The 27,545-nt window shown below is 35.5% G+C and overlaps 1 protein-coding gene across 5 annotated transcripts; it reads right to left on the bottom strand.

Moving 5' to 3' along the window:
- Nucleotides 1-142: 142 nt before the first annotated feature.
- On the bottom strand, nucleotides 143-12,713 carry LOC137491268 (uncharacterized). 5 transcript variants are annotated; one of them, XM_087249460.1, is made up of 4 exons: nucleotides 12,433-12,713; nucleotides 11,936-12,116; nucleotides 1,470-2,015; nucleotides 143-1,386 (listed from the first exon to the last, which is right to left on the bottom strand). In XM_087249460.1, the coding sequence occupies exons 2-4, from the start codon at nucleotides 12,018-12,020 to the stop codon at nucleotides 1,352-1,354; spliced, it is 666 nt and encodes a 221-aa protein (XP_087105586.1). In that variant the 5' UTR covers nucleotides 12,021-12,116; nucleotides 12,433-12,713; the 3' UTR covers nucleotides 143-1,351. The 5 variants fall into 5 exon arrangements, with proteins under 5 accessions (XP_087105586.1, XP_087105587.1, XP_087105589.1 ...); XM_087249461.1 differs by having other exon boundaries at nucleotides 11,936-12,088; nucleotides 12,663-12,713; XM_087249463.1 differs by having other exon boundaries at nucleotides 11,936-12,085; nucleotides 12,663-12,713.
- Nucleotides 12,714-27,545: the final 14,832 nt, after the last annotated feature.

The following is a 27,545-nucleotide window of genomic DNA, read 5'->3' as shown; positions in this document are numbered from 1 at the left end:
GTCATTGTATCTTACCAATCTTGTTAATATTATTTACATGGCCAACGGTAATAACATAACACAGTATTGGGTTAACTTTTAGCAAGGTAACAAGATCTACAGCTCAAGGCAATGACTTAGAAGCACATAAACAAGAACACAATTCTTACAAAATGAGAACAAAGATTTATTGAGCTACACTACGATACATGAAACTAACTACGTAATAAGCAAACAACAAACAAACTCGCACACACAGAGGCAGTTCAGAGGATGTAAAGAGTTAACAACCATCCCAAATTCATTCTAAAACTTGTAACACCACCTTGTAACACAAAGCATGTAACGTTTGTTCGTTACAAACTTCTAACAAGATCTTAGAATCACACCTGAGAAACCACAAAAGCAGAGATATGGCTTATCTTTAACTGCTTACGATCAATCTGCTCCAGATCAGCAAGAGACAACGTTTGTTTGTTACTTGCACCTTTGCTGAAGATGAATCTCCCTCACCAGTTGGCCTTGGGGAAACACAGTGCTCCTGATTGGCTGGTGGCTTCTGTGACATCCTTGGAATTCCCTCGCTCGTGGGTGGGTAGTTCTGGGTTACTGAGGTGACGGACTGCTGAAAGTCGGTTTGCGGAAGTTCGTGCGGTTTCAAAGCAAAGTTTCTTTGTTGCAGGGTGTTTTTAAGTGACCTGGTCTGATCCATCCCTATGGCACTGCCTGCCAATGAGCAGTTGCCATGAAGGGTGGGGCCACACCGTGTGCCGACGTAGAAAGGGTCAATTATTAACACACTGCATGTAAATTTTACATGGTAAAACTCTTGCAAGATTAAAATTATCTTACATCAAATGTTACAAGATGAATACTGTTTGTACTACTAGTTTTTCATTTACACCAACAGATTGCAAATGTCACTAGCTTTCATTAAAGACCAGATATCATACATTTCAGACACCACAGATCAATTTAATCTGCTTTAAGGGTTAAAACATTCTAATATTTTAAGAGATTGTCTTTCATTTGTATGCATTAATGTTTCTAGAGATCTCTTTGTCTCTATGAAATTGTGCATCTGACAGGATGTGCCCAAAGCACATGACCATGTAGAGGAGTCATTTAAAAGTCTCGTGAGGCGGTTCCTGCTGAAAATCCTGTAAAGCCCCTTTGTTTAGTTTAAATCATTTACTAATTTTGCTGAAGGGTACCTGGAACATCTGCGGCCAAAGTATTGGTGCTTTGTTATCGTGATGGTTTAAGCCCTTAAGCCAGTTTAATGACAGAGACAATTTGCAGATGCCCAGGATTTCAGATTCAGCTTGTGTTGACCACTGCAATATGCCCATGAGTTCGTTCAACGTGTTTATTAAGGGATGATGATTTGCTGAAACTCTTTCCACACTGAGTGCATGTGTATGGTTTCTCTCCAGTGTGGACCCTCATGTGTTGATTACGGTGTGATGAGCAGTTAAAACTTTTCCCACAAATGGTGCATGTGAATGGTTTCTCTCCAGTGTGGATCCTCATGTGTAGATTAAGGTGTGATGATTGGCTGAAACTCTTCCCACACTGAGTGCATGTGAATGGTTTCTCCCCAGTGTGGATCCTCATGTGTAGATTAAGGTGTGATGAGTGGCTGAAACTCTTCGCACACTGAGTGCATGTGAATGGTTTCTTTCCAGTGTGGATCATCATGTGATAACTAAGGTGAGATGATTGGTTGAAACTCTTCCCACACTGAGCGCATGTGAATGGCTTCTCTCCAGTGTGGATCCTCATGTGGTGATTAAGGTGAGATGATATGTTGAAACTCTTCCCACATTGAGTGCATGTGAATGGTTTCTCTCCAGTGTGGATCATCATGTGAATCTTAAGTTTGCTTTTGCTTGCCAATCTCTTTCCACACTGAGTGCAGGTGAAACGATTCTTGTCTCTCCTTTTTAAAACACCATCAGTCTGTAAATGAGTTTTTTCCTCAATTTTGACATGATGTTCCTCCTCTTTATTCTCCTCATTCTCTTCAATTAGGTCTGAAATAAATAAAACATTAGTTTTCATTAAGTCTTAAAAACTCTCATCAAAAGCTGAAAAGTGAAACGACACTGGAAACATTGGCTTCACACACTGTAATTTTGATGCACATTAAATGTAAAATAAATCAGATCATATTTTGTTTGGTCCATTAACGTGTTGTTACGGCCAGCTCGCTCCCGACCGTACCATAAAAAGGATCAGACACACAAAAAGATATATAATGAAAAAAACATTTATTAAAGGGAATAATAAAGTATAACAAACTGTCTAGGGATTTGAAATAAATAAGAAAGCAGGTGAAATTCTCTCAAATAATACAAAACAAAACATAAGACGGCAACACAAAAGAGTTGGAGCAAAATGACCTCTCTGTGGAATAACGGTCCACCAGAGGAAGTGCCGTTCTTCACAAAAAATTCAAATATATACTTTCTCCACCCATAAATTAACTAATTAACGGTGACGTCACATGGCGAGGCCACCGAAAGGTAGGAAAGAGAAGACAGGGTCGTAACACCTCCCTCCTCAAAAAGATTCTGCAAAGAATCAAAAAGAAAAAAAAATTAGCAAACAATAACAGAAATACATCCTTTCATAAAACAGCTCACTCTTCCTCCTCTTCCAACACCTCTGGGCCCTAGAAGTGCAAAAGAACAACAAGAGTGAAACATGCAATATGAATAGCTATACTCTAGAGAGTGTATCCGCGATCACATTATCTTTCCCGCGCACATGCTTAATTTCAAGATGGAAAGGCTGTAAAATTAGACTCCATCGCATGATTCGTTGGTTTCGGTTTTTCATCCGATTTAAAAAAACCAAGGGGTTATGATCAGTATAAACAACAATCGGTGCGGCGATCGACCCTAAATAAACCTCAAAATGTTGTACAGCCAGAACAAGAGCAAGGGCTTCCTTTTCAATGGTGGAATAAACCTGTTGATGACGATTAAACTTTTTTGAAAAGTAGCTTACAGGGTGTTCTACTTGATTTAAATCCTCTTGCAAAAGAACCGCGCCTGCACCACAACCACTAGCATCAACTGCGAGACGGAAGGACTTCTCAAAGTTGGGAGCTGTCAAAACTGGGGAACTAGCTAACAAGGCCTTACAATGTTCAAAGGCTTGTTGACATGTCTCCGACCACTGGTACTCAATTTTTGGACTCAATAAATCAGTCAAAGGTGAAACGATACTAGCAAAGTTTTTACAAAAACTCCGGTAGTAACCAATCATCCCAAGAAATCGTCGTAATTCACGCCGATTACTGGGAGTTGGAAAATTACAAATGGCTTCAACTTTTGCTCCAATTGGTTTAACGTACCCGTTTCCCACTATTTTACCCAAATAGGTGACTGTGGCTTTTCCAAATTCGGACTTCGCAAGATTGATTGTTAAATTAGCCTCTGCCAAACATGAAAATAGGTCTTTGATTTGATCAAGATGTTCAGACCAGGTAGAACTATACAAAACGACATCGTCAAGATAAGCCTCGCATCCAGACATTCCATGCAATACACGATTAACCAATCGTTGGAATGTTGCGGGGGCATTACGGACCCCAAAAGGCATCACAGTGTATTGAAGGAAAGAGTCTGGGGTAACGAAAGCAGATAATTCTCTTGCCCGAGCAGTTAAAGGTACTTGCCAATAGCCCTTAAGTAGATCAAACTTACTTACATATTTGGCAGAGCCAACATGATCTACACAGTCATCTATTCGAGGCAAGGGAAAACAGTCTGGTTTGGTAAAAGAATTTAATCTTCTATAATCGGTGCAAAACCGATATGAACCATCAGGTTTGTTCACCAATACACAAGGGGAACTCCAGGAACTAAAACTTGGTTCAGCCAAATTATGAGCAAGTAGGTAGTTCACCTCTCTTTTTAAAAGCTCTCGTTTTATTGGATTGACCCTATAAGCATTTTGTTTGATAGGACAAGAATTTCCTACATCAATGTCATGTTCAATGACAGTAGTGCGACCAGGGACATCCAAAAAAAGTGAAGGAAATGACATCACTAATTCAATGATGTCATTTCTCTCATCTTCCGTCAAATAAGACAGATGGCCAGACAAATCAGAAAGAATCTGAGAGTTGTTAAGGCGTCCATCTATTTTCCCTTGGGACAGAAGACTCCCATCCTCATTTTTCTCAGATAAGTCCTCACCCATACTGCAAGACAGAGAAGGGAACACAGAGAGATGTTCTAAACCAGAATGATCACATAGGGGCGCCACACTGACAGAGGCAGAACAAAAAGGAGCAACAAAAGGTTTCAACAAATTAATGTGACAAACCTGAACTTTCTTCCGACGTTCAGGAGTATTCAACAAATAATTATTGTCCGAAAGACGTTTAGCTACGCTGTAAGGTCCAGTGAATTTCGCTTGGAATGGATTAGTAGGAAGAGACAACAACGCTAAAACCTGATCACCTGTCTGAAAACTCCGAAATTTGGCCTTCTTGTCAAAGTGTTGCTGCATTTTCTTTTGTGACTTACCCAATTTCTTTTTAGCAACAGCTTGCATCTCATAAAGTCTACGACGAAAACCACTTACATAATCTATAAGGTTGTCTGGAGGTTTGGATGAATGCCACACATCAGCCAAAACAGTAGTGGGCCCTCGTATTTCATGTCCAAAAACTAATTCATTTGGGCTAAAGCCAATACTTTCTTGAGTTACCTCACGTATAGCTAATAGCAACCATGGCAGGCCTTCTTCCCAATCACCATCGAGCTCCACACAATATAACCTTAAAAGAGACTTCAGGGTTTGGTGAAATCTTTCAAGCGCTCCCTGGCTCTGTGGATGATATGCACTAGAAATATTGTGTTTAACTCGAAGTTGACGGAGGGCTTTTGCGAACTGTTTGGACATGAAGTTAGAACCTTGGTCTGATTGAATCACTTTGGGGATACCAAATATAGACATAAAATTAGTAAGGGCCTTCAGAATGGACTTCGTAGTTATAGATCTCAGTGGGTAAGCCGCAGGATAACGAGTAGTCAGGCACATAATGGTAAGGAGATAGTGATGACCAGCCCTGGAACGAGGTAAAGGACCAACACAATCAATAATCAAATGGTCAAAAGGGTTAGATGTCACAGGAATAGGCTGTAATGGAGCGGTTGGCACTTTTTGGTTTGGCTTACCAGTAAGTTGACATGTGTGACAGGAACGTATAAATCTGGCCACATCTCGTTTTACTCCAGGCCAGTAAAACTGTCGCATAATACGATCATAGGTTTTCCGAACGCCTGTATGACCAGCGAGTCCTTGATGGGCTAACTGCATCACAGATTCCCTAAAAGCAAGAGGGACTACAATCTGGGTTCTAGACTTTAAATTATCATCAAACATGGCTACTCTCCGACAAAGTAGACCATCTTCAAAGAAATAAGAAGAAAGATCACCCATATTAGACCCTGCTTGGGAGACTACGGTTTTCAATGTGTCATCAAGCTGCTGTGCATGAATTAGTTCCTCTCTGGGAACCTGCAACAGAGAAGTTAAAGGATACTTATCAACATCAGAAGAAGCAGTATGTAAGACCTCAGTGGCATCAGAGTCTAGACTTTGGGGTGAATTTGTAAGTTCCTCCAGATCAGGGGATAGTGAAGAGCAGATATTTTTGTCTTTTTCAGGACTCTCTGGCAGATCACATGTAAATTCACCCGAATCAACAGTGGAAAAGAAAGTGTTACCAAGTGAAACATCTGTAGCTTGGTTTTCAGGCAGTTGTTTTGCCATCGATCGGGTGACTGCACAGGCTGGAAACAAATTAGAGAAGATGTTACTCTTTTCAACATCAGATTTACTAGGTGCAGATATTACTATGGGCAAAGCAGTCACCTTACTCTCTCCCCAAACATTTCCCCCAGCTAAATCATTTCCTAAAATAAATGTAATTCCAGGAACTGGAAGTGCAGATCGAACACCAACTACAACATCACCAGAGATTATGGTTGAGGAAAGATGAATTCGGTGTAATGGCACGTCAACAAATCCCATTTCAAAACCTCTTACCAATACACAAGTTCCAGTAGCAGTTTCAGAACTTAAAGGCAACACTCCTTCCAAAAGAAATGACTGTGCTGATCCCGTGTCTCGGAGGATACGCACAGGGACCATTTCCTCAGAACCTAATAAAGACACAGCTCCTTCAGTGATAAAGGGTGTATAATCAACAAAATCATTTACCTTTTGGTCAAACAATGCACCACAGGAATGAGATAAATGACCAGCACTTTCTATGAAAGTGTCATCTACAGTCGATGGGGCGACAAGAGAAACAGGTTTTGAAAATTTCTCTTTCTTTTTCAGAACAGGGCATTCAGAAATTTTATGGCCAGACTTTTTGCAATAGAAACAGATGAGGTCTCTTGAAACAGTGGGTTTTCCAATATTACCAACAACAGGTGCCCTTATATTTTGTCCAACCACAGCAGGCTTTTGTTTAACTTGACAAGACCTAAACTTATTCATGTCACTTCGAAAACTGGCTGAACTAAATGTGCCCTGATGAGTTAAAACAAATTCATCAGCCATAATGGCAGCATCTGCAAGTTTACTCACTTTGTGTTCATTTAAATAAGTAGCTACAGCAGAAGGAACACAGTGTTTAAACTCCTCTAGAAGTAACAATTCTCTTAACTGCTCTTTAGTTTCAACTTTCATTGAAGTGCACCATCGCTCAAATAGACTCTCTTTTTCCCTTGCAAATTCAACAAATGTACAATTTTCAGTTTTGATTAAATTTCTAAATTTTTGACGATATGCCTCAGGCACCAGTTCATATGCATGCAATACAGCAGTTTTCACAGTTTCATACTCACCACTTTGTTCCAGGGTGAGAGCAGAATAAATATCTTGAGCTTTTCCTGTGAAAACACACTGCAACAACAAAGTCCAAAACTGTTTTGGCCATTTCAGCGATAAAGCAACACGCTAAAAATGATCAAAATATTTTTCTACCTCTTTTTCAGAAAATGGCGGAACTAATCTCATGTTACGATGAACATCAAACACTAATGCAGACGACTGTTCTGGCACCGGATGCACGTCAGCTCGCGGTGTTTCCGCTCGTTTTGCTGCTAATTCCAACTCCAACTTCTTTAACTGAAACGCTCTCTCTTCCCGTTCTCTCTCTAACTCAAGTTCCAATTTTCGTACAGACAACTGTTGTTCTAGTTTCCTAGCTTCAAATTCCCATTCTGTTTCTCTCTCTTTCATAGCGCGACCCTCGCGATCAGCACGGAGCTTTTCTGCATCTAAATACAGCTGTTTCTCTTGTATTGACATCTCTGGGAATTTTAACTCACTTTCCACATCAATATCACAGGAAGAAAACACTGAAGATTCACAAAGAACAGCAGTTCTTACCTCTAAAACTCCCCTTTCAACCAGAGATCGTTTCAAAGTTGTTATAAGGGTGTCCTTTTTTTTCTTATCATGTGTAGTGAGATCGATGCTAAAACGCTCGGCAATTTGTATTAATTCTTCCTTTGTACAACGCTCAATTAAAGCTTCCGAGGGACAAGCAAAAAAATCATCGAGTACTGAAGACATTTTTGTATTAGCATTCACGGATACAACACAAATAAACAAACAAACACTCCCGTACTCACCCGGAAACTGCCCTCTGTACAAAAACTACAATTCCCATAAGCCACTGCTTCGGAATGAACTACAACTGAACGTTACGCATCTACCCATTCACAAAAAACTTCAAAGACTTACCACAAGTCGGACGGTAGGTACGCGAGGAAGAGAGAAGCGCACGAATCACAAACGCCGTCAGTAACAAAATATATTCACCTTTATACTCAGAGAAACTCCAGCTCCTATCTAAGAAGAAAACTAACTAATTCCTATCTAGTCTTCAGAGGTGTACCGGGCTCGGGGCGGCATTAAACGCTGAGCTCAGTGACAATCGGTCTTTAGACCAAAAGTCCGAAAGCGTACCCCCGACAGAGATTAAAATCTCCACCTAGGATAACCTCCAAAAATAAGAAAGGCAAAATAATAAACAAAACAACAAACAGTGCACCGATGGAAGGATTGTATTCACAACCCAGCTGGATACACTCTTTCTAACCGGAGTTTCTAGTATATAAAGGTGAAGAGCCAATCCAAAAAAAAACTACTCACCCGCATAAAGGAATGCCGGACGAGCCACCCAATTTATGTTACGGCCAGCTCGCTCCCGACCGTACCATAAAAAGGATCAGACACACAAAAAGATATATAATGAAAAAAACATTTATTAAAGGGAATAATAAAGTATAACAAACTGTCTAGGGATTTGAAATAAATAAGAAAGCAGGTGAAATTCTCTCAACTAATACAAAACAAAACATAAGACGGCAACACAAAAGAGTTGGAGCAAAATTACCTCTCTGTGGAATAACGGTCCACCAGAGGAAGTGCCGTTCTTCACAAAAAATTCAAATATATACTTTCTCCACCCATAAATTAACTAATTAACGGTGACGTCACATGGCGAGGCCACCGAAAGGTAGGAAAGAGAAGACAGGGTCGTAACAGTGTACACATTTAAGCAGATACAATTCAAGTCATCTTTATTTATCTATTGCTTTTACAATGTAAATTGTGTCAAAGCCGCTTAACATAGAAGTTATAGTAAATTTAAACAGTGTCATTCCAGTTTTCAGAGTTTTTCATAAAAGTCATTTTGGTCATATTGATAAAACAAAGATTTCTACGATTTGTAAAGCAGACAGGGAACACTTGTTCATTGTGTGCCTGACTGGTAAATGTATCAGGAAAAAAAGTTCTGGGGTAAGAGCTGAATATTTGCCTCACAGATATGAGACATACCTGTACAGCATCTGCATAAAGGCTGGAATGTGCACCTTTCCCCTTGTGTGCTGTTGGGTAATTTTCATCCATTCTGGGGTGATTTTGAGGCTTAATTTGGCCCAAACGTTCTCAGTGTTTCAGCAAATGGACTGATATTTGGGGACATCTTATTTTGACATATTCTGGAAAAATGCTCCATTGGCCTCGATTATAAAAATTTTTATAGTGCAAATAAAATACAATAAATAATAATAACAACAACAACATGGAAATCACTCAAATAAGCATATAAAAGAGAGTAATAAATTCATCAAGACACAATGAAGTCCCCATCAATGGGAAAATGCTTTAAAAATTTTTTTAAAAACCTCAATACACTCTGGGCAAATTTACTCCCTTTTCATTATATTCATGGCTGTTTTTTCTCCATTGACCTCTATTATAAGAACATTTTTTATTGCAAAGCCATGACAGCACATATTCATGAATTTATGATTGTTGGTGTTCTTTGTGACGGCAAAAAGGAAATGGGTGAGAGAATAAAGGAGGAGGAGGAGAGTTAAAGAAGGCAGCATTATGTGGTGTGTAGAAGAAAGAGAGGTTGACTGAACTGTTGCAGTGTGGGGAAACGAGTAGAGAAGTCGGGTCGAGATGAACAGTGTAAACTTAACGACTGGCTGTGAGAAACAAAAAGCGGAAGTATGTATTGAAGCAACAGAGCAAATACCGCTGTCTTGTTACTGAAGTGCACGTGACGTCGTTGAATGTGTGCGTCACTAAAGCAGTGGCGTAGCGGACGGGCCCGCAGGGCACGCACCGCGGGGGGGCCCCGCGTGATTAGGGGGCCCCGCGTCGTTGCGATTTTCAATAATTGATAATTCGGCAACCGCAATAATCAAACTCTTGGGAACAACTGTGGTCGGAACCAAAGTTCACAGGTCTGTGTTCTCTGAACACCTCTCAAGCGGTGGACTACTTCATTCTGATTGCTTGCCGCCAATGTTGCCAACTTAGCGACTTTGTCATTAGATTTAGCGATTTTTCAGACCCCCCTAGCGACAAATCTATCGACTTTTTTGTGTGTTATTGGAGATTTTTTTTGTAGACTGTCATTTGTCCATACTGTACCGTCCCTACTCTTCTCAACGAGCTGCGTGTGATGCCGCCGGCCCCTCCCCCGCCTCACAGCACTGACAGGCGGCCTAGTCAGTCCTTGTACAGCAGGCTCTCCCACCTGCAGCCCGAGAGCAGATCACCCCTCTGCGTACCGACGACAAATGGTTTAGCACAGGCAGTGTGAAGGTATTTCCCTTGTACAGTCAATCCGATCTACTTCTCCTTTATTTTAACAATTTAATTGGACCGTTTATTCTTTTCTTGTTCACAATCACAGATATTTTAGTGACAGTTTCTAAACTTGTCTGAGTTTATTACATATGAGAGATTACTGCACATTCACTACACATCTATAATGACATACTGTATTCAAACAGCAATACATTTAGTTAAATAAACATGCTTTTATAAAGTGTAGTGCAATTATAAATACCCCTTTATTAACCATAGGCTGTTAAACAAACAGAAACAGTAGAACGTGATGACGTCAGTGATATGCAAATTGACGTATGACGCATCCATCCCCCCCCCAAACTTCATCAGGGGGCCCCGTCAGCGATCCCTGCAGGGGGGCCTCCGCATTTTGCGCTACGCCACTGCACAAAAGACTTCAGTGCAGTGTGTCCTGAACAAAATCAACTCACCGATTTATCTTTCTCGCTGGCATGGAGTCAGCTGCCAACTCACCGGCTGGGTTCAACAACACCCTCAACCTTCACATCCACATTCGCCATTCCCCACTCATGTCCCTTGACCCCTCCACTCCGTGGGTAAGAAGCAAAAGTTTTTGTTTTCTTTGCCCAAATGCTCATTTTGTTTCTCTTGTTTTGTTTTCTCCCCGTACTATTGTTATCATTATTATTTTCCCCGTTTTCAGATGTGACGAATCTGCTGGCCTGAAATCATTTGCATTTTTTTTCTTTCATTTGAGTTATAAGTGCTGAGGGTTCTGCGTTTCATTGTTATATTGTTTGTTTTGTTGTAGATACTGTTTGTGTGTGAAAAGTATTTTTTATTATTATTATTGACTAATACAAACTTTATTTAGACAATTACAGCAATTATCTGAGTTTTTTCTGGTTCTCATTGTTTGGTATTTTATTTATTTATTTTTTTTTTATTATTTGTAACTGGTGGTGAGAGCTAGCCGTGGTATATTTTGTTTGAAATGTATTTTGACAGATATTCTGTCTGGCGCCCAAGATTAACTGCTTAAAAACAAGTGACAAACATATTTGTTTAATATTTGTTTATTGTATTTTTTGGGGGGGATCACCATTCCCACATCACCATTACATTTCCCTGTTGGGAAGAGATTTGTGATTTTTAAAATTGATTATCAGTTTCAGTGCAAAAAAGTTTCTGCCTTATATATGGAGTATAGTGTGTGTGTGTGTGTGTGTGTGTGTGTGTGTGTGTGTGTGTATGTGAGAGAGAGAGAAAGAGAGAGAAGCTGGATTTATTGACCTTATTCTAAAATGCGGAAGTGCGTCTGTTTTCGCGATTGTTTTAGAACTTCCCATTCAGTCGCCTAAGGGAGAAATGACTAGGAATAATAAACGGCAGAAAATGGTCAAACTACTTGCTGTACAAGCAAATGTTTGCATGACTATACAGACCAAGTAGAATAATATATTAAGGAAATATCAGTTTTCAACATCAAACAGTGAAAATAGCAGTATTTAATGTCTAAAAATGAATGGAAGTGAAAGACCGGAAGTCTCATGCCAAAAAGATTCAAATGGCTGCGCGAAAATGGGAGACTAATAATACATAAAAGAATGACAAAAGAAATGAGAACAAGTAACAAATGAAACTCATTCCTGTCTTTCAATGAGTGCTTATGTGCATTTAAAAGAACTAGGCAGCACACTCAGGGCTGCAAGATGGATTTAATTTAGTATTCTTATTATTAAAATATATCTGAATGAGGATCAAATGACTGAGTTGGTTTTTGAGAATTAAAACTAACCTGTTTGTTCCTGCAGATCTTCCTGTTTGACTGTGAATGTTTCTTCGATCTTCACATCTTCACTCTCCTCTTTAATAAACGCCATCTTTATAACAGTGTGTAGATCAGTCGCTTCAGCAGGAGTTTTTCTCTGTGTTTGGACACTTTATCCTGCTTAAAATGAACAAAACAATAAAATGTCCTGTTTAAAATAAATAAAACAATGAAAAGAAACAAAATAACTTCTCTTCAACACTTGCTTCAACAGTTTCTTTATATGAGAGTCATTAACAAAAAGAAATCAGAGCAAGAAACAATAGCCACAAATGACCTGATTAAAACTAGTACTCCATTTCTTATAGTGATGTATACTTAGAATGGAATGACATGCTATTTAATAAATTAAACCTTCATAAAAACACTTATTACACACTGTTACATCCCTGTAACTTCTGTCAAACTTTATTTGAGTATGTTCTTAATTGTTGTTTGTTTTATTTACTTAATTGTCTGCTTACAGCAACGTGTAGCACTTTTTTTTGCCCAAGACAAATTTCCTCTCGGGGACAAAAAGTTTATCCTATCTTTATTCAAACAATAGACCTCATTACTGTGAGTTAAATAGTACTACGTTGCATAAAGGGTTAAAATAATATTGTCAACAGCAGGTACATAATTTAGCACTGAATGAAAAAAACTGAAACTTTAATCAATCGGTTTATATAAGTGTAAACGCTTTAAAACAAACCTTTCTCCAGTTGAATCACAGCGCGGGAGCGGCGCAGGCTTATGACGTCACAACCCACGCCAAAATAAAAGTCTTTTTAACCTTTTTTGCCACGTAAGTTACTCTTAGTCATGACTTATTATATATAGTTTTTCTCTGCGTTTGGACACTTTATCCTGTTAAAAATTAACAAAGCAATAAAAATGTCCTGTTTAAAATAAATAAAACTATGAACAGAAACTAAATAACTCCTCTTCAACAGTTTCTTTATATGAGAGTAATTAACAAAAATAAATCCGGTAAGTCCGAGCAAGAAACAACAGCCACAACTGAGCTGATTAAAATTAGTACTGCATTTTTTTATATATAGTAATGTATACTTAGAATAAAGTGAAATAATTTTATTTAAAAAAATTAAACCTGCATTAAGACTCTTAATACACTCACGTTGTTCCATAGTCCTCTTTACTTTGAGTAAAATAGTATTACGTTGTATAAAGGGTTAAAATAATATTTTCAACAGCGGGTACATCATTTAGTATTGGATGAAAAACCTGAAACTTTAATCAATCGCTTTATATCTGTGTAAAAGCTTTTAAACAAACCTTTCTCCAGTTGATTCACTTTTTTTTTTTTTTTTGGCAAAAGAAAAAATATCTAAAATCACATACAAATACAAATAATACTATTAGACAGAAAGGGAAAAATATTAATATAATTAAAGTATTAATATTAATAATAATAATAAAATTACTAAATTAAACAAATGAATGAAATTACAATGACACTTAAACAAATCACCATAAGGAAAGCAACTAAAATCAAGAATCTTCTTTAAATACATCTGCATAATATTTCAGGAATCTTACATTTTTTTTATTGTTAATAAGATAAAGTGATTTTAGGAGAGTGTTAAATTCTATTCTAAAATGAGCAAATGATGAGTAATTATTTGTGAATTTCTGTTTGTGAATGAAAAACTTGCCATATAAGATAAAAAAAATGTATGATGCGTTCCAGGGATTTAGCTTTTGGGTTATTATAATAAAAATAATGTCTTTTAGATTAAAGCAATTCACAGCATTGGCAAAAGCAGATATATGAAAATTTAGGAGTGACCAAAATTGCTTGAATATCGGACAATCAAAAAACATGTGTGCGTATGCGTGTGTGTGTCTGTGAGAGTGTGTGTGTCTGTGCGTGTGAGTGTGTGTATGTGTGTGTGTGTGTGTGTGTGTGTGAGTGAGCACTTGTTCACTACTGTGTGTGTGTGTATGTGTGTGTGTGTGTGCATGTTCACTGCTGTGTACATGTGCGTGTGAGAGAGAGATTGTGTGTGTGTGTGTGTGTGTGTGTGTGACAGATAGTGTGATTGTGTGTGTGTGTGTGTATGTGTAAGAGAGAGAGAGAGATCCTGTGCGTCGCTTGGCGCTTGCTCTCTCTCTCTCTCTCTCTGACCGCGAGCCTATAAAGTCGCATAGAAGGTATTCATTTTCTGATTGGTTTAGGCTTAAGCCAATAGTTTGGTGACGCTGTCTAAGCCTTACGTCATAATTTTTTTATTACGCCGGTAATACCGGATACCGGGGTAAAATATGGAGGCGGTTTGACGGTATCAAAATTTGGATACCGCCCAAGCCTAATATATATATATACACACACACACACACACACACACACATATTGCTAAGTACATCCATCACTGGTATCTCTTTTAAATTAAAATTTTCTACAGGATGATTTACAATAATATCTATACGGAGACCCGGAAGGGATGTTATAGTGACAAAAAAATGGGTGGGAGAAAAAAAAACTGAGTGATAGTTAAACATATTTTTGAAAGTTTTTGCGTTCCCTCGCAAAAATGTTTTGCGGTCTCTCCCAAATATATGTTTTGCCTTTCCCTCGCAAAACTTTTCGACAAACACTTCACTTCATTATATCCTATTATTAGGTATTTTCCCATATTTCTCTCATATTTTTAATCTTGAAAGCTTGTTGAAATTAATATAAGAATGTGTGCGTTCACTTTGTTTCAATTAAAGCTGTGCGTCGATCAGGGCCTCTCATATGCAACCTTTGAATCAGTGATTCAAAAATATATATAAATTCTAAAATTGAAATGTTGTAGTTTGTATTTTATTTTAATTAATATGCTTAATATGTATTAAAGATGTTTGTTTTATATATATATATATATATATATATATATATATATATATATATATATATATATATAATTTTTATTATTATTAAGTGACTATAAAGTTGTAATCATTATTACATTATTAGGAGGTTAAGTAAATTAAAAAGGCCTTCAAATTACAGCAGGTGAAGGTTATTGTGACCTTGATTAAGCTTGAACTTAAGACCTGAGAGTAAGCCAGGCTAGTTTCCCAGCATAAGTTGCCAGAGTAACCGAGTTTGAATTTAATAATCAAATCGTAAATTTGATTTATGAAAAAGAATCGGACATTATTAAACCTGACTTACTAAAATAAGCCTGTTTTTTTTCTGTAAGCTTGGTTTATGGAACTGGCCGCTGATCCTGATCCCCTATATACGTCCACATGCAAGTCGACAAAGCTGAAGTTTATATCATATGGCTATGAAGCAAAAATGAGGAATAATGAGTCAGGGAGGTAACCAAGACTTTATAACATTAATCCTCAGCAATAAGTCGGGTGTAAGACAACAGATAATTCTATAAAACATATATTCTTTGTATTCTATAGAACTTTAATATTCATGCAAAAGTCTTTGAATATCATTCCAGTTGTGTCTTTACATAGTTTTTCAGTTACATTTAAGATTGATTTCTGTTATTTATTTAGAATAATAGTTGTATACTAATAATGATATTAAAGAAATTGTTATATTTATTGAAAATAATAAAAATATTTAATTTTGTCATTAATCATTATTTTAAATCTATATATTTAAAATATATATTTATATTGGGGATCGGGTATTATGGTATGTTTGGGGTGGATTCACCCAGGGTGCCATTTAAACTAGAACCGCCACTGCTACCGAGACAATACAGGTAGCCATATATTTATATAGACTTGCCATGTTGGTTTTGGATGTGTGAACTTCATTCGTTTTCTTAGTCCCTTTATTAATTCGGGGTCGCCACAGCGGAAGGAACAGCCAATATATCCAGCATATGTTCCACACAGCGAAAGCCCTTCCAGCTGCAACCCATCACAGGGAAACATGTGACTGAACTAAATGTAAATTGTTTTAAAGTGTTACATTTGTTAAATTGGCAATATGAATAGGGACTATTAAAAGAATAAGCAACAATCATGCTTTGGTTCATTAATAGGTCTACAAAAAATCTGAACAAAAATATTTTTACTGAAAATATAGACTGAACCTTTACTAAACTACTTCTTTGAACTTTCAAAAGAATTAATCAAACAATTCATTCTTAAAATTGCATTACATTGAAACTTTAATTAAATTAAAGTTGTACATTGTTAATATGACAAAAATATTTTAAAAATACTTACCTTAAAACGGAAGTTTTAAACTGATGGAATGGTCACATATGGTTTATTTCTTTCACATTAAAAGACAGTATAACTGAGAATATGTAGTATGAAAATCATCACTATAGCTCATTCCTGAATAAGAGGAATACGTCTTTTTTTAATTCTGAAAAAATATGCACAAATAAGTGTTTATTTCATCATAATTTATATAAAAAATGTGAAATTAGGAAAAATATATATTTTGAAATGGGATTACACCTGAGACTATGGTGTCAATGCTAGTTAAATTATGGGCTGCAATATGAAATACGTTTGAGGGTTAAGAAAATGTTCTTTTCAAGAATAGGGTATGCACAGCTAGTGTTTCTTTCCATCAAGATAAACTTCCAGTGAAATGTTACAGTTAATGTAATTAAAAGATAAAAGATAATCAGTTAAATAGACTTCAGCATTCATTTACTGGTTCAAGTGTAAAATGAGATGAAAAGCCGTTTACAAGTACACACCTGTCAGGATTAGCAGGCCAGTGTTTAAACTCCATTGAAATCTCATTTGACCCAGGTTACTAAAAATAAAAAAAGTCCTTCTGCATACTTCCGAATATAACCTATTCTGCCATCAATGTTGGAGAAAATGATTTTGCATGGGGAGGAGTCATAAGTGTTTATTTTGTGTTTCAGGTAAACACAGACAGTCTGTACCTTACAGACTCTACAAATGTTGCTGTTTTCCCAAGCCTGGACTTAGTGGAGAGGAGTCACCATGAAGTTCATGGCTGCGAACCTGAAACTGCTACGAGTCAGCGAAGTTTTTTATTTAGTCAAACAACTTCAAGTTCACCAGCAACACGCTTTGCACCACCACCTAGAGCTGGTAGTCAAAGTCAGAGTCAAAGATCATTTCAAAGGTAACCCCTTAAAATAGTACTCATTCAAAGTGTCTGTGGAGATATACTAATTAAAAAAATAAGCATATATATATATATATATATATATATATATATATATATATTTATTTATTTATTTTTATTTTTTTTCATTTATTATTAGGTTGTTTTGAAAATAAGGTTAACTTTTAATACAAACATTACTTTTTTTTTTTAGATCCATACACATCTCTGAAATTGAAGATGGACGCCTGGTTTCAAGTCGGGTAGTGGTGATACGCTTTGAGTGTGAGGCAAATGTGGCCAACATTCTAGAAAAAGTCAATTTGGCAATGGGCAATGAAGAGTCCTATATCCTTACTAACACCCAGGGAAACAAAATCTTGCATTCTGAGGGCACAACTGTTAAATAAACCTGTCTTTTCATTTATACATTTTATTAATGTGATTTATTGATTTTTATTAATTTAGTGGAATAACATTGGTTGCACACATTTAAATACAACTATTCTGTTGACCTTATTCTTCAATGCAGAAGTGCACTTGTTTTTGTGATCGTTTAAGAATATCAGATTCAGTTGCCTACACTCTCAGAAAAAAAGGTACAATGAGGGTACAATTTTGTTCCTAGAGGGAACAAAATATATAATTGTACCTTTAAAGGTCCCATATTGGTCCTTAGGGTACAATTTTGTACCCAAATGGGCTATAAAGGTACAAATGTCCAGATTTAGGTTTGAAAGGTACATTTTTGTACCTTTTATAGCACATTTGGATACAAAATTGTACCGTAAAGGACCAATTTGGCACCTTTAAAGGTACAATTATATATTTTGTTTCCCTATAGGAACAAAATTGTACCCTCAGCTCATGATAAGATCAAGACACTATATAACACTAACTTAAATGTATTAATACTAAACATTAATACTAAAATACATAGTTTAAAAATATAATAAATAAATAAATTGATTGAATTAAATATTTTAATAATTAATTTTTTTTTCATGTATTTAAATTACATTTTTTCTCAAAAATATTAATAATTTAATTTATAATTAAATGTAATTTTAATCATTAAAAACGTAAATACTGGTCTTTGCTTACTGTTTAAGACCCTATAGTATATAGGATGTAGAATAAGAACCATGCAGAGTGACAGCATCTTCATACAGGTGGTGATGTTGCTGTCTCTTTAAGAATTTGGCTTGTTGAGACGTTATAGTAGTGTTTGTTACTGAGGCGGTCGGTCGAGTATGCTGGCTGTTTACACAGAACTTCGCACGCTTTTCAAAGAAAAGTCGTTTTTGGAGTCCACACTTTTCAGGTAAGAATGTATTAAAGATATATTTTCAGTCTCATTTTTACATGTGAAGCCGTGTTCTGTTGATTTTGTCTGACTCTCTGGTCTCGGCTTTCCCCCGCTTTGTGCTCCGGGCTGGCTGGTGTACGTTGGCCTGCAGGATGGAGTTTGCTAAGATGTCTGCAGCTTATTAAAGAAGTTAATACAATGTGATATCGAAGTCACCGAGGGACATAACGTTATAGAAGGTAAGTACTATATGCTGTTAGTTTTCTCGGTGTAAAAGTTCCCTTTATCGCCTACGTTACGTATTCGCGCCTTATATGTTACGTTACGTTACTGCTTTATTAGTAAGTGTTGCCACGGCGGAATATAATCGCAACCCAGATAGCAAAATACACTCGGGCCAGTTGCGGCTAGATTCTCGCCTGCCCGAGTCCGTCTGCTGTATCGTTACTCGGGCCAGATGCGGCGGCAGAAGCGAGCCGACGCTGCCGTAACCGTGCACCGGAATCGGGCCGTGAGTAATGTGCGGTGTGGCCCGGAACTGGCGCGACTGAAGTCTTCATATATCTTGATATAAAACCTTTTGTTATTAATACTGGAATTTGTAATTATCGATAATGTTTTATATTTTGAGGCCATTTTCTAGCCACGGTTGACCGCGGAAATGTAATTTTAGACGGTTATATACACCGCCATTTTGTGAAGAAAAATCACAATTTTGTCACCGGCAAAGCGACTGATTATGTAAACGTGGCTAGTTACAAACGTGGCGTGTGTATGCTTGTACATATCTTCGTTTCAGTGTCTAAGTTACATTAATGTTGAGGAGTGTCCACAAACTCTCATGTCCAGAATTGTTGGTGCTTTACTATCGTTTAACGTTATACTTATATATAAATAAAATACTATAAATAAATAGTTATTGCTTTATCTTATTGCTTTCCTGAAGTTTATGAAGTTTCCAATTGTCTTTCAGGACAAGATTGAACAACATAATGCAGGCTAACAGCATCAGACCAATGAAGGCATGTCATATGAAAGCATGGCTCAGTTACAAGATGTAAGTATGTCTCATTATCTATACCATGGTTTTAATGGCTTACATACTATTTTAAATTTGTAGGTTTTACTTACAAACAACAATAAATGTACACCCACATGTTTAAAATTATTTTCTAGGTTTTCATCGAAAGATGAGAGATCAACTGAAGAATGCTAAGGACCTGACTCTAAGGTACTCTTTCTAAACTTTCTCCACTTGATTAATATTATTAAATTCTAGCTTTGGATGGATTCCTTCATATTTGTTTGTATGCCACATCTTATGTTCCAGGAATTGATTTTACAGCAGCACTTCTCATGTTGCCAGCCTTGTTAAGCGAGACACTTCAACATTTCGTTGTGCTCCGGTGCGTATGTTGTTTTCTGTTTAGTATATGCTGTGATAAATGCATTTTATAATGCTTGATATTCTTTATATTAGGATGACGCAGTGGGTAGTGCTGTCACCTTACAGCAAGAAGGTCGCTGGTTCGAGCCTCGGCTGGGTCAGTTGGCATTTGTGTGAGGAGTTTGCATATTCTTCCAGTGTTCGTGAGGGTTTCCTCCAAGTGCTCCGGTTTCCCCACAAGTCCAAAGACATGCGCTATAGCTGAATTTGGTGAGCTTATTTGTCTGTAGTGTATAAATGTGTGTGTGAATAAGTGTGTCTGGATGTTTCGTAATACTGGGTTGCAGCTAGAAGGGCATCTGCTGCATAAAACATATGCTGGATAAGTTGGTGGTTCATTCCACTGTGGCGACCCCAGATTAATAAAGGGACTAAGCCAAAAAGAAATTGAATGAATGAATGAAATTTATATTAGTCTTTTAATCTGTGATACTTTTTTTTTTTTAAATTTGTGAATATTAATTATTTTACTTTCTATGCATGCTGATTTTCTCTTCATCAGTGATAGAGTGACTGATATTAATGTAATTATTGCTTTGTCATTTACAGTGAACCATCTTCACCACATCCAACAGTTCAAGTACAGGAGGACACCACCGACTGGACAACTGTGTTAACAAGACAAGTCACGGCAGTCTTCAGAGTTGATGGGATTGCGATTGGCCGGGCTAATGATGTGGACGAATATACATTTTTGACATATCCATCTTACTAGAAAAACACCTTGATGTTTCTGCAGTGGAATGTTTTGAATGAACGGTGGACGATGACAAGCCTCGACCTACTCCAGTTACCAGAGTGATCAACCTTGTTTTTTGTTTCTCTACATGCTCTTGGGATAATCACAATCATCAAGTTAATCCAGCACACTGCTCTCATTCATGCATAAAGCAAATTTTTAAATAACTTGTGGTCCTAATGACTATTAAAGAACATTTTCCAGATATGAGTGCTTTACATGTCATGTTTATCAAAAGCATAAACACATATTGTGTTACAACAAATTACAACTCCACTTGAGGATGATGAGGAGTAATCTACTGATGTTGAGGAAGAGGCTACTGATGTATTTGGTTTTCTGCACTGTTGAAGCAATTTATAGAGAAACATTGCCTTCATTCTGAAATACAGAGAAAATTTTGATGACAAATTATTTATTATGACCGAGTATTCTGACTAAAGACAAACACTTTGGACTTTATAAAGTGCAGTACTTGATGTAGCCTGTGTAATGTTTATAAATCTTAAACAGTTTTCTTGTGGTCTTTGTATTAAGGGTAGATTATATACTGTACAGTGAGTGAACAATTTTTATTTGTTTTCTAAATTGTTCTTTTACTGTTTTACATGTCTGCTTTATATTTACTGTGTAATTTTATTTTTCGACACATTCAGTTGTGAGTTGTAATGAAATATTTCTACATTAATAAATAAAAATGGACATCTGCGAACCAAAATATTTTATTTATTTATTTGTGCATGCCGTCACCAAAGGATCAAAACGCCTGGGTCAGTACCCTGAAAATGCTATGTAATATAAAAAGGTACATTTTTGTACCTTCGGTGGGGGTACAAAATTGTCCCTTTAAGGGTACAAATGTAGAAGGTACAATTTTGTACCTTTAAATAGAGGTACAAATTTGTACCCTTAAGGGTACCACCCCAGTGACGGGCCATTTGTACCCTAAAAGGTACAATTTTGTACCTTTTTTTCTGAGAGTGTATGTGAGAAATGACTAGGAGTAATAAATGTCTGAAAACGGTCAAACTACTTGCTCTACAAACAAGTGTTTGCATGACTAAACAGATAAAGTAGAATAATATTATCAGTTTGCAACATCAAGCAGCAAAACAAGCTGCTTTTAACATATGATGAATGAAAGTGAATGAGACCGGAGGTCTCGAGCAAAAATGATTAAAATGGCTGAAACTGCTCATCCGCGTAGAATAAGGTGAATAGCAAAACAGTAAAAAAAAAAATATTTTTTTATGTACACAATACTTGCAGATACCTTCTTCTCACCAACCATAAAATAAAATCCACCACTTAAATTTACTATGTACTAATAATACGACCCCAAATCAACAAAAAAGTTGAGACAGTGTGGAGCAAATAAAAAATATAAAAAAGAAAGAAAGTTGTTGTTGCAAAGCTTTGTGCGTCAAATTTTCCAATTTAAAAGGAAAACTTATTCTAGAGGAAAGTTTTACTGGAGGTCTTTGGTTAAGGATATAGACTGGAATAGAACCTGGCTTTTACCTGGGTAATATTGCATTTCCAACGAGACAAAAGAAATACATTTTAAAATTTTTACATAAAATCTACCCTGTAATTTCTAGTATTTACAATTTTTTGGACATCGACAGCTTCTGTTCTTTCTGCAAACAAGCAGAGGAAACACTACTATAGTGATGGCCAACCCTGTTCCTGGAGAGCTACCTTCCTGCAGATTTCAGTTGCTACCAATATCAAACACACCTGAACCAATTAATTAGGACCTGAACACCACGTGATAATTACAGGCAGGTGTTTGATTTGGGTTGCAACTGAAATCTGCAGGAAGGTAGATCTCCAGGAACAGGGTTGGCCACCCCTGCACTACATATGTTTATTGATTGTCCAATATCCAAGCAATTTCGGTCACTTCTAAATTCTCATATATCTGCTTCTGCCAATGCTGTGAATTGCTTTAATCTAAAAGACAATTTTTATTATAATAACCCAAAAGCTAAATATCTGGAACACATCATACATTTTTTTTATCTTATATGGCAAATTTGACATTCACAAACAAAAATTCACAAATAATTACCCATCCTTTGTTCATTTTAGAATAGAATTTATTTCCCTCCTAAAATCACTTTATCTTATTAAGAATTAAAAAAATCTAAGATTCCTGAAATATTATGCAGATGTATTTAAAGAAGATTCTCGATTTTAGTTGCTTTCCTTACAGTTATTTGTTAATGTGTCATTCTAATTTCATTCATTTGTTTAATTTAGTAATTTTATTATTATTATTATTAATAATAATACTTTAATTGTATTAATATTTTCCCTTTCTGTCTAATGGTATTATTTGTATTTGTATGTGGTTTTAGATATTTTTTCTTATGACTATGTAAATTATTGCTCTTTTTAAAGATCTGTGTGACTTTGTTATGATGTTCTTGTATTGTCAGTTCAAGCATTAATTGAAAAAAAGTTATTCTACTGGAGAAAGGTTTGTTTTAAAGCTTTTACACAGATATAAAGCGATTGATTAAAGTTTTAGGTTTTTCATCCAATACTAAATGATGTACCTGCTGTTGAAAATATTATTTTAAACTTTTATACAACTTAATACTATTTTACTCAAAGTAAAGAGGACTATTGGACAACGTGCGTGTATTAAGTGCCTTAATGAAGGTTTAATTTATTAAATAGCAAAATTTCACTTCATTCTAAGTTTACATCACCATATTTAAGAAATGAAGTACTAGTTTTAATCAGCTCATTTGTGGCTGTTGTTTCTTGCTTGGACTTACCGGATTTATTTTTGTTAATTACTTTCATATAAAGAAACTGTTGAAGAGAAGTTATTTTGTTTCTATTCATAGTTTAATTTATTTTAAACTGAACATTTTTATTGCTTTGTTAATTTTTAACAGGATAAAATGCCCAAACGCAGAGAAAAACTATATATAATAAGTCATGACTCATGACTAAGAGTAAGTGGCAAAATAGGTAAAAAAAAAAAAAAGACATTTATTTTGACGTGATTCGTGACGTCATAAGCCTGCGCCGCTCTCGCGCTGTGATTCAACTGGAGAAAGGTTTGTTTTAAAGCGTTTAGCCTTATATAAAGCGATTGATTAAAGTTTCAGTGTTTTCATTCGGTGCTAAATTATGTACCTGTTGACAATATTATTTTAACCTTTTATACAATGTTGTACTGTTTACTAAAACTTACAGTAATGAGGTCTATCTTTTTAATAAAGATAGGATAAACTTTTTGTTCCGGAGAGGAAATTTGTCTTGTGCAAAAAAGTGCTATAAACAGACAATAAGATAAATAAAACAAACAAAACAATTAAACAGATACTTGAATAAAGTAAAAGTGTGTATTAAGTGTTTTAATGAAAGTTTAATTGATTGAATAGCATAATGCCATTCCATTATAAATAAACATCACTAAATATAAAAAATGGAGTACTAGTTTTAATCAGCTGATCAGTGGCTATTGTTTCTTGATCAGACTTATCTGATTTCTGTTTGTTATTGACTCTCATATAAAGAAACTGTTGAAGCAAGTGTTGAAGAGAAGTTATTTTGTTTCTGTTCAATGTTTTTATTCATTTTAAACAGAATAAAGTGTCCAAACACAGAGAAAAACTCCTGCTGAAGCGACTGATCTCCACACTGTTATAAAGATGGCGTTTATTAAAGAGGAGAGTGAAGATCTGAAGATTGAAGAAACATTCACAGTCAAACAGGAAGATCAGCAGGAACAAACAGGTTGGATATCTTAATGATATATATACTGATTTTTACTCTCAAAGACCAACTCAGTCATTTCATCCTCATTCAGATTAATAATAAGAATACTAAATTAAATCCATCTTACAGCCATGAGTGTGCTGCCTAGTTCTCTTATATGCACATTAGCACTCATTGAAAGAGGAATGAGTTTATTTCTTGTTACTTGTTCTCATGTTTTTTATCATTATTTTTATGTATTATTAGTTTTCCATTTTATCTACCTTCTTAGGGTTATTGCTTTTCTAGTTCTCCTTCTGTTTGTAAAGCATCCTTGAGCACTGGCGCTATATAAAATAAACAAAAACAGTACATTTAGAGAAGTTTAATTGAGCTGACGATATTTGACCTACAGTATTCTCATAGAAGATATCTGCTATTACAGTGATAATGTTGGCTTAGTACTTTGTACTAATATGTCACTGTGATCACAATTCCCTTTTTTCATCAACTTTATGGGTTTAAACTTTTTTTCTAGTAGTTGTTACTAGTTCTCACAGATAGTATCTGAGTTAGAATTACATAATTATTTTAATAACTAATTAACAGGGCTATTGTGTTTAAACAGGGTTTCCACGGGGTCTTAAAACGTTGTAAATTCCAAAATCCAAATTTCAGGCCTTAAAAAGTCTTAAATTTACTGAAATATTGTGTTGTAGGTCTTAAACCTTTTCTTTTTAGAGGTCTTAATTTTTCTTTGTTCATGTTTTCCTACTCAATCTGGCCAAAACCCATACAATCACCAACAATCCATCTCAATACAACTTTAAACTTTTCATTCAAAAAGGTCATTTTAACTCTATTTCTCATAAAGGTTTAATTAATCTAACTTGGTGAAACCTGCAGAAACCCTGGTTTAAAATATGTCAAAAATTGTGGAAGCCCCCAATTTTAAATATGATAAATTTGCTAAGTTTGTATTGTTTTGTTTTTGTTATTATTTTTATTGTGTTTTTACCTGAACTGATTGTTCTAGCTGTCCTGTACGGTGACCTTGAGCGTCATGAAAGGGGCCTTTAAATAAAAAGCATTTTTATTGTCTGCAAGTTGTTTATTGAGATTAAAATATTATTTAATAAACAAACAAATTGAAAATGAGATTATATATATATATATATATATATATATATATATATATATATATATATATATATATACACACACACACTCACAGTTGAAGTCAGAATTATTAGCCCCCCTGAATTATTAGCGCCCTTGTTTATTTTTTTCCCCAATTTCTGTGTAATGTACGGAAGATTGTTTCAGCACATTTCTTAGCATAATAGTTTTAAAAACTTATTTCTAATAACTGATTTATTTTATCTTTGCCATGATGACAATAAATAATATTTTACTTAAAATTTTTCAAACACTTCTATACAGCTTAAAGTGACATTTAAAGGCTTAACTAAGTTAATAAGGTGAACTAGGCAGGTTAGGGTAATTAGGCAAGTTATTGTATAACGATGGTTTGTTCTGTAGATTGTCGGAAAAAAAAAATTGCTTAAAGGGGCTAATAATTTTGTCCCAAAAATGGGTTTTAAAAAATTAATAATTGCTTTCATTCTAGCCGAAATAAAACAAATAAGACTTTCTCTAGAAGAAAAAATATTATCAGACATACTGTGAAAATTTCCTTGCTCTGTTAAAAATCATTTTGGTAATATTTAAAAGAGAAAAAAAAATTAAAAGGGGGCTAATAATTCTGACTTCAACTGTCTGTGTGTGTGTGTGTATATATATGTGTATATATATATATATATATATATATATATATATATATATATATATATATATATATATATATATATATATATATATATATATATATATATATATATATAACCATCATTGTAGACATCACAGGATGACTGATTGTGAAGGAACGTGTAGTCTGGCACATTTGCTACCCAAGACAAGTCAAGATTTAAAAAGAAAAAAAAATTGCATGATCTGACGTAGTGACTAAACGACAGTAAAAATCATGTGATCTGACCGGGGCTTTAGCTGTTGTATTGGAGTCAAAAGAATATATAAAGTAGAATGTTCTTTTAACAGTGCCGATATGTTTAAGTTTGTCCTTTTGCAAAATGTTTGTCATTTCTTTTCTGCAAATTAGATTTTTTTAAAATCTGTTTGATTGTTTAAAACCAAACGTAGCGCCCATCAATGGATGTTTTTTTTTTCCATAAGATACACCTTTGTGACTGTTTTATTTTATGTGTATAGTCTTTAATGTGCTTTTTAATAATTTTATTCTTTTCAAAGCAGCACACAGATGCGAATTTATCCTTGAAAACGTGGCATGAGAGCAATGCACATGCAATCAATTCCTGATCCTTTGTATACATTTTTAAAACAAAAGACAAGATAATTTAATTACTTTCAATGTGCTAAATATTTGTTAAACGATTATTTAAAAAAAAGCTTGTACACTTATTTAAACTGTAAACTGTCTGCGCCAAAAGCCTTGTGGTTAGTGCGTTGAAACATAGCACCAAGGTGCTCACGGCGACCGAGTTTGATTCCTGGCTTGTGGTCCTTTGCCGATCCGTTCCCTATCTATGATTACCACACTTTCCTGTCTGTAAAATCTCCACTGTCCTATCCAAATAAAGGTGAAAACCCCTAAAAAATAATTATATATTTAAAAAAAAAACTAAAACTGAATAAAGTGCATGGTAATCGGAAATAAAGTAAATTAGTAAATTAATCTATTTCATTATTTAATGCATAAAATAGGCAAGTCTTTTTATAAATTGAGGTTATTCTAAACCTTTTAATTGCATTTTCTTTTCTTATAAATAATAAAAGTTGCATCAGATTGATGAAAACTAACCTGAATACCTGCGTAAACAGGGCCACAGTGACTTTTTAGTTTTCATTGAAACAATTGGATAGTGTCTTCTGTCTACATGACTGGCAAACGCGCCAGGAAATTTCTGCAAATATTTTGTTAACAAATGTTTAGTAATGTTAGTAATGCATAGAAAAATGCAAAACAGATTTGTCCTGAGCTCATTAATGCCTAGTTCAGACTGCGTGATTTTAGCCCCGATTTTGGCTCGCCGACAGGTTTTGAGAAATCGCTGACAAATGCCTGAAATCACAGGCAAATCGGTGCTCATGCACATGAGTGACAATCACACAGTATGAACTGTCGGCGATTCAAATCATGCCGTGTGAAATGAGTTTTGACTGAAAATAACATTGGCGATCGCCTACAGCCAATGAGAGAGC

The sequence above is a fragment of the Danio rerio genome, chromosome 4 (genome assembly GCF_052040795.2).
Source record: "Danio rerio strain M-AB ecotype USA chromosome 4, GRCz13ab, whole genome shotgun sequence".
Lineage (NCBI taxonomy): Eukaryota > Metazoa > Chordata > Actinopteri > Cypriniformes > Danionidae > Danio > Danio rerio.
This window is presented reverse-complemented; position numbering and strand designations above follow the sequence as displayed.

Excerpts from the sequence above, each read along its gene's own strand:
- LOC137491268 (XM_087249458.1), bottom strand. The coding sequence starts at position 12,020 with ATGGCGTTTATTAAAGAGGAGAGTGAAGATGTGAAGATCGAAGAAACA. Across the intron at positions 2,016-11,935 it reads AGATCTGCAGGAACAAACAG|ACCTAATTGAAGAGAATGAG; the intron begins GTTAGTTTTAAT and ends TATTTATTTCAG.